At 48.3% G+C, this 13,729-nt stretch overlaps 1 protein-coding gene across 3 annotated transcripts; it reads left to right on the top strand.

Moving 5' to 3' along the window:
• Positions 1-6,581: 6,581 nt before the first annotated feature.
• SPC24 (SPC24 component of NDC80 kinetochore complex) lies at positions 6,582-12,657 on the top strand. Of its 3 annotated transcripts, XM_086409386.1 has the most exons (6): positions 6,582-6,745; positions 10,029-10,176; positions 10,474-10,618; positions 10,794-10,898; positions 11,040-11,116; positions 12,439-12,657. In XM_086409386.1, the coding sequence occupies exons 2-6, from the start codon at positions 10,152-10,154 to the stop codon at positions 12,543-12,545; spliced, it is 459 nt and encodes a 152-aa protein (XP_086265512.1). In that variant the 5' UTR covers positions 6,582-6,745; positions 10,029-10,151; the 3' UTR covers positions 12,546-12,657. The 3 variants fall into 3 exon arrangements, with proteins under 3 accessions (XP_086265512.1, XP_086265510.1, XP_086265513.1); XM_086409384.1 differs by lacking the exon at positions 10,029-10,176; XM_086409387.1 differs by lacking the exon at positions 10,474-10,618 and having other exon boundaries at positions 10,798-10,898.
• The last annotated feature ends 1,072 nt before the right edge of the window (positions 12,658-13,729 follow it).

Genomic DNA, 13,729 nt, shown 5'->3' with positions numbered 1-13,729 from the left:
CCTGGCAGTCCAGTGGTTAAGACTTCGTGCTCCCAATGCAGGGGACATGGGTTTGATCCGTGGTTAGGGAACTAAGACCCTCCATGCACCAAAAATAAAAAAGTGTACAGCTCCATGGCGGTTTGAAAAGTGAACATCCTCGGGTTACCAGGACAGGAAGGGCAGTCTCCTCAGCCCCTCCTCTCTCCAGTCCTGGGACCTCTCTCCCTCTCTTCCCCAAGGATAGCTGATAATGGATGATTGGTCTCCTGATTCTCACTTCCTCTGTTTTCCCTCTGGACTGGGAGATAATGGGTGGTTTTCAGAGGTTATAGGAAGTCCTAGAAATTTTATGCAATGTTGTATATTCCTAAGTGGAAGGGTTCACTGATTCTTGTCAGTTTTCGGAAGGGTCTGTGGTTTGTGAGCCAAGAAGAGACCTTTTGGATATTAAAAAAAAAAAAGATAGATAGTGGGAGGCTGCTGTACAGCACAGAGAGCTCACTTCAGTGTGATGACCCCAAGGAGTGGGGATGAGGGAGGGGATGTATGTATACACACAGCTGGTTCCCGTTGTTTTATAGCAGAAACCAGCACAACATTGGAAAGTGATTATATTCCAATTTTAAAAAAAAGATAATTGCAAAGAAAAAAAGTATTGTTCAGAAACTTCCTGGCAGTCCAGAGGTTAGGATTTGGTGCTTTCACTGCTGTGGTTCAGGTTCGATCCCTGCTTGGCGAACTAAGATCTCACGAGCTGCATGACATGGCCAAAAAACAAATAAAATAAAAATTCTTTCTCGTAAGCAGTCACCCAGGATCATTTCGTCATCTTTGCTACCTTGTCCAGCTCATGCTGAAGACTTCATTCCCTACTCCCCAAACCCAGTGTCTTGTTTGGCTTTTTAAAAAATACAAGTCTGTTTATTTTTGCGGCAAAATATACATAACAAAACATTTACCGACTAAACTATTTCTAACTGTGAAGTTCAATGGCATTAAGTACATTCACTTTGTTGTGCAACCCTCCCCACCATCCATCTCTGGAACTCTTTTCATCTTCCCAAAGTGAAACTCTGTCCCCTTTAAACATTAACTTCATCACCCCCACCCCCAGCCGTTAGCAACTCCCATTCTCCTGTCTCCATGAGTTCAAGTACTCTAAGGACCTCGTGTAAGTGGAAGTGGGGAGCTTTTGTCTTTTTATGACTGGCTTATCCAACCTAGCATAATATACTCAACATTCATCCATGCTGTAGCATGTGGCAGAATGTTCGTACTTAAAGACCGAATAAAATTCCATTGTTTGCATACACCACATTTTATTTATCCATTTATCCACTGAGGGACACTTGGTTGCTTTCACATTTGAGCTATTGTAAATCGTGCTGGGTGTACAAACAAAGTCCCAGCTTTCAACACGGGGGGTATATACCTAAGAGTACAATTTCTAGATCATGTGGTAGTTCTATTTTTAGTATTTTGAGGAATAGCTATAATTTATTCCAGAGCAGTTGGCCCACCAACCAGTTCCTCCATTTCTTCACCAACAATTGTTATTTTCTGATTTTTTAAATTGTTTTATTTTAATTAATTTTTATTGAAGTATAGTAGCTTCCAGGTGGCGGTAAAGAATCCGCCTGCTAATGTAGGAGATGCAGGTTTGATCCCTGGGTCGGGAAGGTCCCCTGGAGAAGGAAATGGCAAGCCACTCCAGTATTCTTGCCTGGAAAATTCAATGCACAGAGGAGTCTGGCGGGCTACAGTCCATGAGGTCGCAGAGTCAGACACAACTTACTGAGCATTGCACGCACATATAATAATTGCTTTACACTGTTGTAAAGCTTTAGCTTCTGCTTTATGATTTATTTTTCATAGGAGCCATCATAATGGCTGTAAGTAGTTCTTGCTTTATTTTTTGGCAATGAAGTGAGTGGCCTTTCTGACAGAAGCATTTATATCTTTCAGGCTCTGCTGGTGCAACCTGGAATGGCTTATCTCTTGAACAGCCTTTCCCAGCTGATAAGAGAGCTATCATTAGCTCATGGCTTAGAAAGGTTAAGAACTTGCCAAGGTCACAGGTGATCTGCACAGCCAGAAACTGAATCCATGGTCTTATCGCTTTTTTATTCCACTCAGCGTTGTGCCTGCCTTTCAACGCAGAGAAGGTCAGCCCCTAACACCAAACAAAGGTCACATAGCTGATGGTAACGAAGCAAACTCAGCATCAAATGCTCCGCCATCAGGATGGTGAGCAATGCCATAAGCATTGACTCTGGGGTCCCAGCTCCACACCCGGAAACCGACATTTCTGCAGGAAATACAAAGGTGACATCACTTGTATGCAAAGCCACTTTATGAGACAAAGGATGGGGAACCTCTTTTTTTTTTTTTTAATTAATTCATTTGACTGCCCTGGGTCCCAGCTGTGGCATGTGGGATCCAGTATCCCTAACCAGGGATTGAACCCCGGGCCCCCTGCATTGGGAGCTCAGAGTCTTAACCACTGGACCACCAGGGAAATCCCAGAGCTTTTGTTCTTGAACTTCCTCTACTCCATATTCTTCCCCCAGGGGAGCTGTCATCTGGCACTGGCTGCATCCTGACAGCCTGAATTTCTATCCACAGCTCAGATGTCTTTGCAGACTCATACAGCCAAGCAACTGCTTTCTTGATAGCTCTACACAGTCATCCTCCAGGCCCTGGGACCTTCCCCAAACCTTTCCTTTCACGCACTCCCTCACCTCCAAGTCTGTTCCTCTCCATATTGGTCACAAGTACCTAATAGGTATTTGGGCCACCACCTAATAGGTATTTGGGCCAAATGCCCAGGAGCTTTCTTTCTCTTCATTCTGCATGTCCAGGCTTGCTGGCAAGTCCTCTCAATTCCAGAAGATCTAGAGCCAATCCCCTGCCTAGCTCTCCCCTACGTAACATCTTCCAATGCTTCCTGGTGCATCAGAATAAAGACTCGCGAAATCTCTTGCTCACTCCTCTCTGGCCATGACAACCTCCTCACCATTCCTTAAAGAAATTAAACGGCTGGGACTTCCCTGGTGGTCCTGAGGTTAAGACTCTGAGCTTCCAAGGCAGGGGGCCCGAGTTCCATCCCTGGTCAGGGAACTAGATTCCATATGCCACATCTAAGAGTTTGCATGCTGCAACTAAAGATCCTAACTGCCGCAACGAAGACCTGGTGCAGCCAAATAAATAAATATTAAGAGAGAAAGAAAGAAATTAAACTTCCACACCTCAGAAGCCTTTTAACTTGTTCTTTCCTTTGCCTTGTGTCTTGCTTCCTTTTCATCACTCAGGTTCCTATTCATATGTCCCCTTCTCAGGGAATCCATCCTTGAGCCCCCAACCTAAAGCCATTTCCCTCCCCTGCTCCAACTCTAGTGATTTTGTCCTATGACCCTGTGTTATTGCCCTCAAAGCAAGTCTTCCTGGCAGACTGAAATGATCTCATTCATTTATTTGCTTATTGTGAGGTCTTGTCACTAGAGCAGTGACTTTCAATGATATTTTAAAAAAAGAGTTTTGGCACTCCCTTAAATTTTTTTAATTCAGTGGTTTCCTTACCTTAAAATTTTTAAATATAATTTATATCTTTTTATTTATTCTCTTTTGGCTGTGCTGGGTCTTCAACACTGTAGATAAGCTTTCTAGTTGTGGTACACGGGCTTCTCATTGTGGTAGCTTCTCTGTTGCAAAGCATGGGCTCTAGGGTGTTTGGGCTTCATTAGTTGCAGAGTGTGGGCTCAGTAGTTGTGGCACATGGGCTTAGTTGCCCAGCGGCATGTGGGATCTTCCCGGACCAGGGATCGAACCTGTGTCCCCAGCACTGCAAGGCAGATTCTTAACCACTGGACCACCAGGGAGGTCCTCATGATTTTTCACATGTCCCACAACAAGACACAAATTTCATATGTGACCCAGGGATCCAGGTGTTACAACTGCATCACGAATTACCTCCAAATTTACTGGCTTTAAACAAAAACATGGATCTTGCTCACAAACCTGCGGTTTGAGCGGGCTTGCTGGGAACATCTCTCTCTGCTCCTCTTGGTGTCAGCTGGGAAGGCTCAAAGGCTGGGGGCTGGAATCATTTCAGTGCTCACTCCCTTACTTGTCTGGTGGTTGATGCTGGTTTTGGCTGGGCCCTTATCTGGGAGACAGTTCATGTGGCTTGGGCTTCCTCACAACATGGCAAATGGGCTCAGAGAGCCTATCCTGGAACTGAGAGAGAGGGAGAAAGCTAGCACCAGGCAAAAGATGCATCTTAGTTTCTGACCGAGGCTTTCAAGTCATACAGCGTCCCTTCTGCCACATTCTGTTAGTTGCACAAAATCCTGCTGAAGTTCAAAAGAATAGGTCTGCTTCTTGACAGGGAGTGGTAAAACTGGAACTATTTCTGTCGCTATTTTTTGGAAAATACTACCTGCCACACCCAGTAGACAAATGTTTGGAGTTTCCCCAAAACAATACCTAGCTTTTTGTACACAATGCACTGATTTTTTTCACCATTGTATTCTGCAGCAAATGCTGATCATGACCTGCTGCACTGATGTCTTCACATTTGAGGGACACGTCACAAAAATGAGGAGTTTTTCTTTCCTGTACTGTAACCCTGCACAGCACAGTGTTCAGTAAGAGCTGGATACCTCACCTACTGCTGCTAAGTCACTTCATTCGTGTCCAACTCTGTGTGACCGCATAGATGGCAGCCCACCAGGCTCCTCCATCCCTGAGATTCTTCAGGCAAGAACACTGGAGTGGTTGCCATTTCCTTCAGCTACTAGCTCGCTATGTATGTTTTACTTAGCACCTATATAGTAACCCCTTTTAGTTCACTCAGAATCGATTGATATGGGGCCTTAAATGCTGTGTGCTCAGTCGTGTACAACTCTTTTCAACCCCATGGACTGTAGCCCACCAGGCTCCTCTGTCCATGGGGTTTCCAGGCAAGAGTACTGGAGTGGGTTGCCATTTCTTCTCCAGGGAATCTTCCCAACCCGGGGATCAAATGCGCATCTCCTGCATTGCAGGAAGACAATTCTTTACCCACTGAGCCACCAGGGAAGCAATAATACCTGTATAGCACTTACTGAATACGGGTACTGCCCTTATTTAACCCTCATGCCAATTCTTTTATTTATTGAGGTATAGTTGATTTACAATGTTGTGCTAATTTCTGCTGTACAGCAAAGTGACAAGTTTTACACATACATATATATAATATTTTTAAATATTTTTTCCTATTAGGATTTATTCCATGAGATTGGATGTAATTCTTTGTGCTATACAGTAGGACCTTGTTGTTTATCCATTCTAAATGTAATAGTTTGCATCTGAGTCAGTGAGTGCTTAATTTTCAGTCGTGTCCGATTCTTTGCAACCCTTTAGACTGCAGCCATGAGGCTCCTCTGTCCATGGGGTTTTCTAGGCAAGAATACTGGAGTGGGTTGCTATTTCTTTCTCCAGGGGATCTTCCCCACCCAAGAATCTAATCCACACTCCTGAGTCTCCTGTATTGCAGGTGGATTCTTCACCTGCTGAACCATCACGGAAGCCCTGCTAACCCCAAACTCCCAGTCCATCTCTTTCCCTTCCTCCTCCCCCTTGGCAACCACCAGTCTGTTTTCTATGTCTGTGAGTCCATTTCTGTTTTGTGAAGGTGAAGGTGAAGTCGTTCAGTCATGTCCGACTCTTTGCGACCCCGTGGACTGTAGCCCACCAGGCTTCTCCGTCCATGGGATTCTCCAGGAAAGAATACTGTTTTGTAGATAGGATCATTTATTCTCAAACCAACTCTTAAAGCAGACACTATGATGACCCTCATTTTGCTGAAGAGGAACGTGAAGAGCAGAGGGATGAAGCAATTTGCCTGGGGTAACACAGCTTGTTGCTGTTGCTTAGTCGCTAAGTCCGACTCTTTGCCACCCTTTGGACTGTAGTCCCCTCAGCATCCTCTGTCCATGGGATTTCCCAGTCAAGAATACTGGAGTAGGCTGCCATTTCCTCCTCCACAGGATCTTCCCGACCCAGGGGTGGTACCTGGGTCTCCTGCCTTAGCAGGAGGATTCTTTACCACTGAGTCACCACGGAAGCCCAGTAAAACAGCCAGTAAGTGGCAAATCTGGGGTTGAAACCCAATAAATCTGGTTGCAGACTCCATTTTGCGATGCAGCCTCTTATAGACTACTTATTTATGATTATTGTGAGTATTCCATGCACACACCACAGAACGTCGGTTCCACGTGAGGCAGTTATCAGCTTAGTCCCTAGAACCCCAACCTGGAAGCGGCAGGCACTGAATTTGGTAAGAAGGAAAGTTTGAACCTCTTGCAGCCGCTCTCCAGCCAGCACAGGCGCATCAGGCAAGACTATCAGGCAGGACTGCAGAGACACGCCCACCCTGCGCAGACTGGCCTTCGCCAGTGACTGACAGAAGAGCTGGCGCAGGCGCACTTGTCCGACTCGAAGCAGCCGCCCTCATTCGCTGATGACTGACGTGGGATCAACCCAATGGAAACGAGTCTCTCCGGGATGGGGGCGGGGCTAAGGGGACAGTTAAATTTGCGCGGGATTTGTTCTAAGGTAGTCATGGCGGCCTTCCGCGATATGGAGGAGGTGAGCCAGGGGCTGCTGAGCCTGCTGGGCGCCAATCGCGCGGAGGCGCAGCAACGGAGGCTACTGGGGCGCCACGAGCAGATGGTGGAGCGGCTGCTGGAGACGCAAGACGGCGCCGAGAAGTGGCTGCGAGGTGAGGACCTGGGCGGGCGGGGCGAGGGGCAGCCGGGGTCCGTGTCATGGGAGCGGTGGCCAAGCCAGTCACGAACCTCCTCCCTTTTGGGCGCCCCTTCCCCTAACCTATTTCCCCGTGCAGGTGAGCACTGTCCCCTCTAAGCCTCTGTTTCCCCATTCATGAAATGGGCTTCAGGATAGCAGCGGGGGTTTGTGTGTTAGTCGCTCAGTAGTGTCCGACTCTTTTTTGCTACCCCCATGGACTGCAGGTCGCCAGGCTCCTCTGTCCATGGGGATTCTCCAAGCAAGAATACTGGAATGGGTTGCCGTACCCTCCTCCAAGGGATCTTCCCAATCCAGGGATCGAATCCAGGCCTCCCGCATTGCAAGCGGATTCTTTACCATCTGAGCCAGCCAGGGGGTTTAGTGGTGAATATGAGTTTGCAGGCTCTGCCGCTTAGTGAGCAGGAGCTGGGGTACGCAGGGTTTGAATTGAAACTCAAGTGTCAAAACACCGGGTTTGAATCCCAGCATTCCCACTTCCCAGCTGTGAGATTTGAGGTGACTTACTTAACCTCACAATGCCTCTTTTTCCTATAACTTGGTGTAACAATAAATAATCCACATCTTCCTGCTGAGGTTGTTCAGATGTTTTACTGAGCACCTGCTGTGCCCAGGCATAGTGCCAGCCCTGGGGTGACAGCAGGGAATAGAGCAAACACAATCCCTGGGGTGAGGGGGCTGCTGATACTCTACCGGGTTGAGGGAGAGAATAAACAAGAAAAATGAATTTGTCAGGAGGTGATGGGCTAAGGAATTCAGCCCTTAACTCCTGAGCCCTGTGGTCACAGTCCAGTGGTTTGCCTCTCAAGCCTCAGTTTCCTCATCTGTGAAAGGGGGCTGCTGAAGCACCCCTTTGATGACTCAAAGTGAAATTCACAGAAATGATGCTTGCATAGCACTGTGCCCTTGAACGGGGTGGAGGTGGGGGCTGCTCATGTTGCAGCTTTTCTCAGCATCAGGGTATTTGGGGTTTTTTTAAAGGCTTCAGACTTTTTTTTAATTGTGGTAAAGTTGACGTAACGTGAGGTTTACCATTTTAACTATTTTTAAGTGTCCAGTTCAACAGCATTAAGCACATTCACATTGTTGTGTAACCATCCCCACCATCATCTCCAGTATGCCATTGTATGGATACACTATATTTTGTTTATCCATTTATCACTGGACACTTGGGTTGCTCCCACCTCTTGGCGATTGTGAATAATGCTGCTATGAACAGGAGGGTACAAAATAATCTCTTTGAGTCCTTGCTTTCAATTCTGTTTTTGTATTTTCCCAGAAGTGGAAATGCTGGATCAGATGATAATTTGATATTTAATTTTTTTTGAGGAAATGTCATCGAGTTTTCCACTGTGGTTTCAGTGCCAGGGATTTGTAATGCCTTTTGACAATTACACTTTATGAGGGGGTGTTGTTTGGGTTGAGACTTGAATGAGCTGGGAGCTAACCATAGGATGCCTGGGGGGAGGAGGGATCCTGGCAGAGAGGACTCTCAGGGACAAGGTCACGAGGTGAGAATGAGCCTGGAGACCCAGGAGAAAGAGGTGAATGAGGTCAGCAGTAGCCAGAGCCTGCTAGCCCCCAGGAGGAGTTTGGATGTTGGTTCTAAGCGTGTTGGAATCCGCCTTTCAATGCAGGAGACTGGGGTTCAATCCTTGGGTCGAGAAGATCCCCTGGAGAAGGAAATGGCAACCACTCCAGTATTCTTGCCTGGGAAATCCCTTGGACAGAGGAGCCTAGTGGGCTACAGTCCATGGGGTCGTATAAGAGTCAGACATGACTTAGCAACTAAAACAGCAACTACTAAGCGTGGTGGATGCCCTGGGCCGGGTCTTCTGCTCTTTCCTCCTCCTCCTCCTCCTTCCTTTTCTCCTCTCCCTTTCCGGTAACTCTACTTCCATGGGTGGTTGGGGAGAAGATCAACATAACCCAACCTGCCTGGGTCAGCAGAATGGATGGATTTGGGGCAAGGAGAGAAGAGTCAGCATTCTAGGGTGCTGGGGTTTGATCAAAGAATCCAGTTCAGGGACTTCCCTGGTGGCAGTCATGCTTCCACTGCAGGGGGCTCGGGTTCGATTCCTGGTCGAGGAACTAAGATCCCACATGCTGCCCAGCGTGGCCAAAAAAAAAAGAATCCAGTTCAGATCCCGGCTTTGGAGCTAAGTTTGTGGACAAGCCACTTCTTTGAACTTCCATTCATAGCCTCTCAAACTCAAGGAGGGCTAAGCTGCCCTCAGAGCGTTGTGAGAGTACAGAATGGGTTAGGGCTCCCTGGTCACCCGTGGCCAGAGCACGCATGTAGGCAGTGACGGCTTAGACTGAACAGCCAGGAGACTTGGCTGTGGTTCCGACGGTGCCTGGAGAAGGGGCGGGAAGGCTGCGTAAGAGAGCCAGACCCCCAGCTCTCCGACAGGAAGTCAGCAGGCACCGTCTAACACAGGTCAAGAAATAGCAGCATAAGCAAATTATTTAGAAATATGAAGGCTGATGCCAGAGAAAACAGTGAGGAGTTTAAGTGGCTGCTTCAGAGGGTGGAGAGGCTTAGAGAGGAGTGTGTGTGTGTGTGTGTGTGTGTGTGCACATGTGCAAGTGTGTGTTTAAGTTTTCACAACCATAGACATGTAGCGCTTTGATTAAAAATTAACTTGATCTAAGTTTGTAAACAAACACTGGCCCTCTGAGAAGCATTGTCATCTGTGTCTTCCCTGGGTTGGCCGGTTTCTCTGACTCAATGAGAAGGAACACAATAACCTTCTTAGGGTGTTTTTGATCTTTTCAGATGTTCCATTCCAAATACATTTATTCTGAGTAGGTGTTGGCTGATATTTAGCAACTGTAAGACACAATTTGTGCCTTGAAGAAGAGAGACAAGAAATAAATAAGCCAGGATGATGGCTAAGAGCACAGTCATGCCCCAGGAGGGAGAGGACAGTGTCCATTCCGCCTGAGTTGGGCATTATCCAGGAGGTCCTCAGGCTGGGAATGGGTGTGCCCGATGGCAGCATCCCTGGAGGATAGGCAGGCGGGGGCCCAGGAACACACATGAGAAAACATGGCATGTCTGCACGTATTAATGACACATCTTTGCAGCCAGAACAGAGGGAAAACACGTGGTCGGGAGAAAAGCAAGGAGAAAGGAGGTCAGCAAGGAAGGGGAAGGTCCTTATCCTGGAGACACTGGGGGAGCCCTGGGAGGTCTTTGAGCAGAGGAGTGACTTAGCATTCGGCCTCTGACGCAGCCACTCTGAAGGCAGAGAGCAGAACAGACTGGCAACAGGAGCGACCAAAGCAAAGCAGGGGGGCTGACAGGGTGGTCCTGGAGGGATGAAGGACCAGCACGAGGAAGGAGGGGCCCTGCCAGGATGGATGGCCAACTGCATCCAAAGAGTGAGTCCTGGGCTTGTTGTCTGGGCAACGGGGTGGAGAGTGATGTCATACATTAAGACTAGGTGGACAAAGAGGGACTGGAGTTTCTTCGCCTGATGGATTCAGGTGTGACTTAGGGAAATGGATGCCCTGAGTCAGATTCCAGGTGGGACTCTTGTGGGTATTTGTAAATAGGACGACGGGTCTGGGAGCCACAAATGGAAGTGGGCGTAGATGGGGGTGTTGAGGCCGTCCTCTGCTCCGGGGTTCTACTGGGGAGCCTGAGTTGAGGGGCCGAGACTTCACCCCACCCTGCAGAGATCCTCACCGCAGAGAAGGAGGTGGCCCAGCGCCTCCTGGATGCAAAGCAGCAAGCACACCAGGGTGGTGTCGAGGTGCGGCAGCTTGAAGCTGAGCTTCAGAGGGCCAGCGAGGAGGACGCCCATCTGAAGGCCAACCTCCTATATCCTTTCCTGTGTGTGTGGAATGGTCGGACCCCAGCCCCACCTGGGAGGCACCTGTTCACACTGGAAAACACACCTAGAGCCAGTGGCTTGGGGCCGACAGGGTTGGTGTGAGGTGTGAGCGTGTGGGCAGCCCTGCCTCCAAAACCAGGGATCCTTAACTACCTGCTTTACTCAGCTCACAAGAGAACTGGAGGAGCTCAAGGAGATTGAGGCGGATCTCGAAAGACAAGAGAAGGAAGTTGATGAGGACACGACAGTCACCATCCCTTCAGCTGTGTAGGTCCATAGATGTGATGTGAGTGCGTATCCCTGTGAGTGTGTGTGTGTGTGTGTCTGTAGCCCATGGATCTTTGCTAGAGTTAACCCTGGAATGACTTCTTTTCTCTATTTATTTTTTTTTTTTGTCTTCTCGCACAGGTACGTGGCTCAACTTTATCGCCGAATTAGTAAAATCGAGTGGGATTATGAGTGTGAGCCTGGGATGATCAAAGGCAGTATCCTTTGTGGGGAAAGTGAAACCCTGGGCACTGCTGGGGAGAATTAGATGGTGCAGACACTGTGGCAGATCCCACACACTGAACAGCATGATCATATGACACCATTCCACTTCTGGGAATTGGAATATGACCCAATTTCACCCTGGGTGTACCCACAAAGGAACGAAAGCAGGGACTTGAACGGTGTTTGTACATCCATTTCACAGCAGCCCTGTTCACAAGAGCCCAAAGGTGGGAGCAACCCAAGCATCTATCAGCAGATGAGCAGAGAAACAAAACGTGGTCCATCCACAGGGTGGAAAAAAGAAGACATCCCAACACAGTTTACCGAGGATGAACCCAGGGTATAGTATGCTGAGTGAAATAAATCAGACACAAAAAGTCGATACCATATAGTTCCACCTGCCTGAGATCTCTAGAGGAGTCAGTTTCATGAGGACAGAAAGTAAGATGAGGATGATCAGAGTGGGGTAGGGGGAGTCAGTGTTTAATGGAGACAGAGTTTCAGTGTTCCAGGGCCCTTCCCTGGTAGCTCAACTGGTAAAGAATCCACCTGCAATGTAGGACACCCTGGTTCAATTCCTGGGTTGGGAAGATCCCCTGGAGAAGGGAATGACTACCTACTCCAATATTCCGGCCTGCAGAACTTCATGGACAGAGGAGCCTGGCGGGCTACAGTCCATGGGGTCGCAAAGAGTCGGACACAACTGAGTGACTTTCACTTTGACTTTTCAGTTTTACAAGATGAAGAGTTCTGGGGATAAATGGTGACGGTTGCACAACAGTGTGATATACCGAATGCCACTCAACAGGGCACTCGAAAATGTTTAAGGTGGTCAGTATAATATGACATAGATTTTACCATAGTTTTTTTTAAAGTACACTGTCAGAATTTACTTTTCTGTTTATGAAAATTTGTTTCAGTCTCTCTCTTTTTTTAAAGCTTCATCTGTTTTGTTTTGGCTGTGTTGGGTCTCTGTTGCTATGTGGGCTTTTCTTTAGTTGTGGAGCGCAGGGGCTACTCTAATTGCAGTGTGTGGGCTTCTCCTTGTGGTGGCTTCCCTTGGAGCACAGGCTCCAGGGTGCACGGGCTTCAGTATTTGTGGCGCACAGGCTTAGTTCTTCTGTGGCCTGTGGGATCTTCCTGGACCAGGGATTGAACCTGTATCTCCTGCATTGGCAGGCAGATTCTTTACCACTGAGCCACCAGGGAAGCCCCTCTAAGTATCTTAATAATAACAATTGCAAGGCAGTATCCTTTTGTCGTGGGGTTGAGGGAGAGGGCAGTGCATGCTGGCTTTCCTTACATCCATGCTCAGTCCACCACGGCCCCAGCGTTGCCCAGCCCATCCACCTGGACAGCACCCAGCTCTCTAAGAAGTTCATCAGCGACTATCTCTGGAATCTGGTGGACACAGAGTGGTAGCCTGGAGCCTCTGGGACTGTGTCACACAGCCCCACTCAGTGGGAATCAGCCGTGGTGGGTGGTCAGTGCCTTGGTGGTGAGATGAGCTTAAAATTAAATGTTGACACATAAATGAGTTTTTGTTTTTTACTGATTTTCTCCCCGCCCCCCCCACCACCACCCATTTCACCCTCCGGACTTTGGCCTTGGATGCTGGACTAGGTAATCAAAGAGAACCAACTTAACCTTGCCAGGGCTGTAACTTCACATGTGTAACAGTGCATGCCAACGACACTGTGGTAGCCAATAACAGATTCCAGGTCTTCATCTGTGATTCAAGTGTGGCCCCTTTTCTATCCGTTCAGTCTCTAAGTGCTGCTGTGTGCCCAAGGTGAAGGTGACAAGGATCTCTTCAGCCAACGGAGGAGTCAGAAGTGATCAGATGCCACCCTCGGGCTAGAGAGTGTCCAGAGTGCTGTGGGACCTCGGCCGGGAAGGGAACATGCCCAGAGGATGGGGGTGGTGTTCATGCAGGGACTAGAAAGGAAGAGCCAGTCACAAAGAGGTTATGTAGGGACCCATCCCTGGCTCCAGGGTGGACTGTGTATTGGAGACCACTGGTTGCCTCCCTAATATTTATTCACCACTTGGTAAGGAACTCCTTTTAACTGCCCAAGTCAAAACACAACTTTCTGGGGAGGGAGGTGGTAGGGGGGTTCAGGATGGGGAACACATGTACACCCATGGTGGATGCCTGTTAATGTATGGCAAAACCAATACAATATTGTAAAGTAAAAAAAAATAATCAGATCAGGTTAGTTGCTCAGTCGTGTCTGACTCTTTGCGACCCCATGAATCGCAGCACGCCAGGCCTCCCTGTCCATCACCAACTCCCGGAGTTCACTCTGACTCACGTCCATCAAGTCAGTGATGCCATCCAGCCATCTCATCCTCTGTCGTCCCCTTCTCCTCTTGCCCCCAATCCCTCCCAGCATCAGAGTCTTTTCCAATGAGTCAACTCTTCGCATGAGGTGGCCAAAGTACTGGAGTTTCAGCTTTAGCATCATTCCTTCCAAAGAAATCCCAGGGCTGATCTTCAGAATGGACTGGTTGGATCTCCTTGCAGTCCAAGGGACTCTCAAGAGTCTTCTCCAACACCACAGTTCAAAAGCATCAATTCTTCGGTTCTCAGCCTTCTTCACAGT

This window comes from Bos grunniens, chromosome 7, assembly GCF_055505025.1.
Source record: "Bos grunniens cultivar Pamir isolate PY7600 chromosome 7, Bosgru_T2T1.0, whole genome shotgun sequence".
NCBI lineage: Eukaryota > Metazoa > Chordata > Mammalia > Artiodactyla > Bovidae > Bos > Bos grunniens.
This window is presented reverse-complemented; position numbering and strand designations above follow the sequence as displayed.

Coding starts and splice junctions, on each gene's coding strand:
- SPC24 (XM_086409384.1), top strand. CDS start 6,586: ATGGCGGCCTTCCGCGATATGGAGGAGGTGAGCCAGGGGCTGCTGAGC. Junction 10,899..11,039: donor GTCACCATCCCTTCAGCTGT/GTAGGTCCATAG, acceptor CTTCTCGCACAG/GTACGTGGCTCAACTTTATC. Junction 11,117..12,438: donor GCCTGGGATGATCAAAGGCA/GTATCCTTTGTG, acceptor ATCCATGCTCAG/TCCACCACGGCCCCAGCGTT.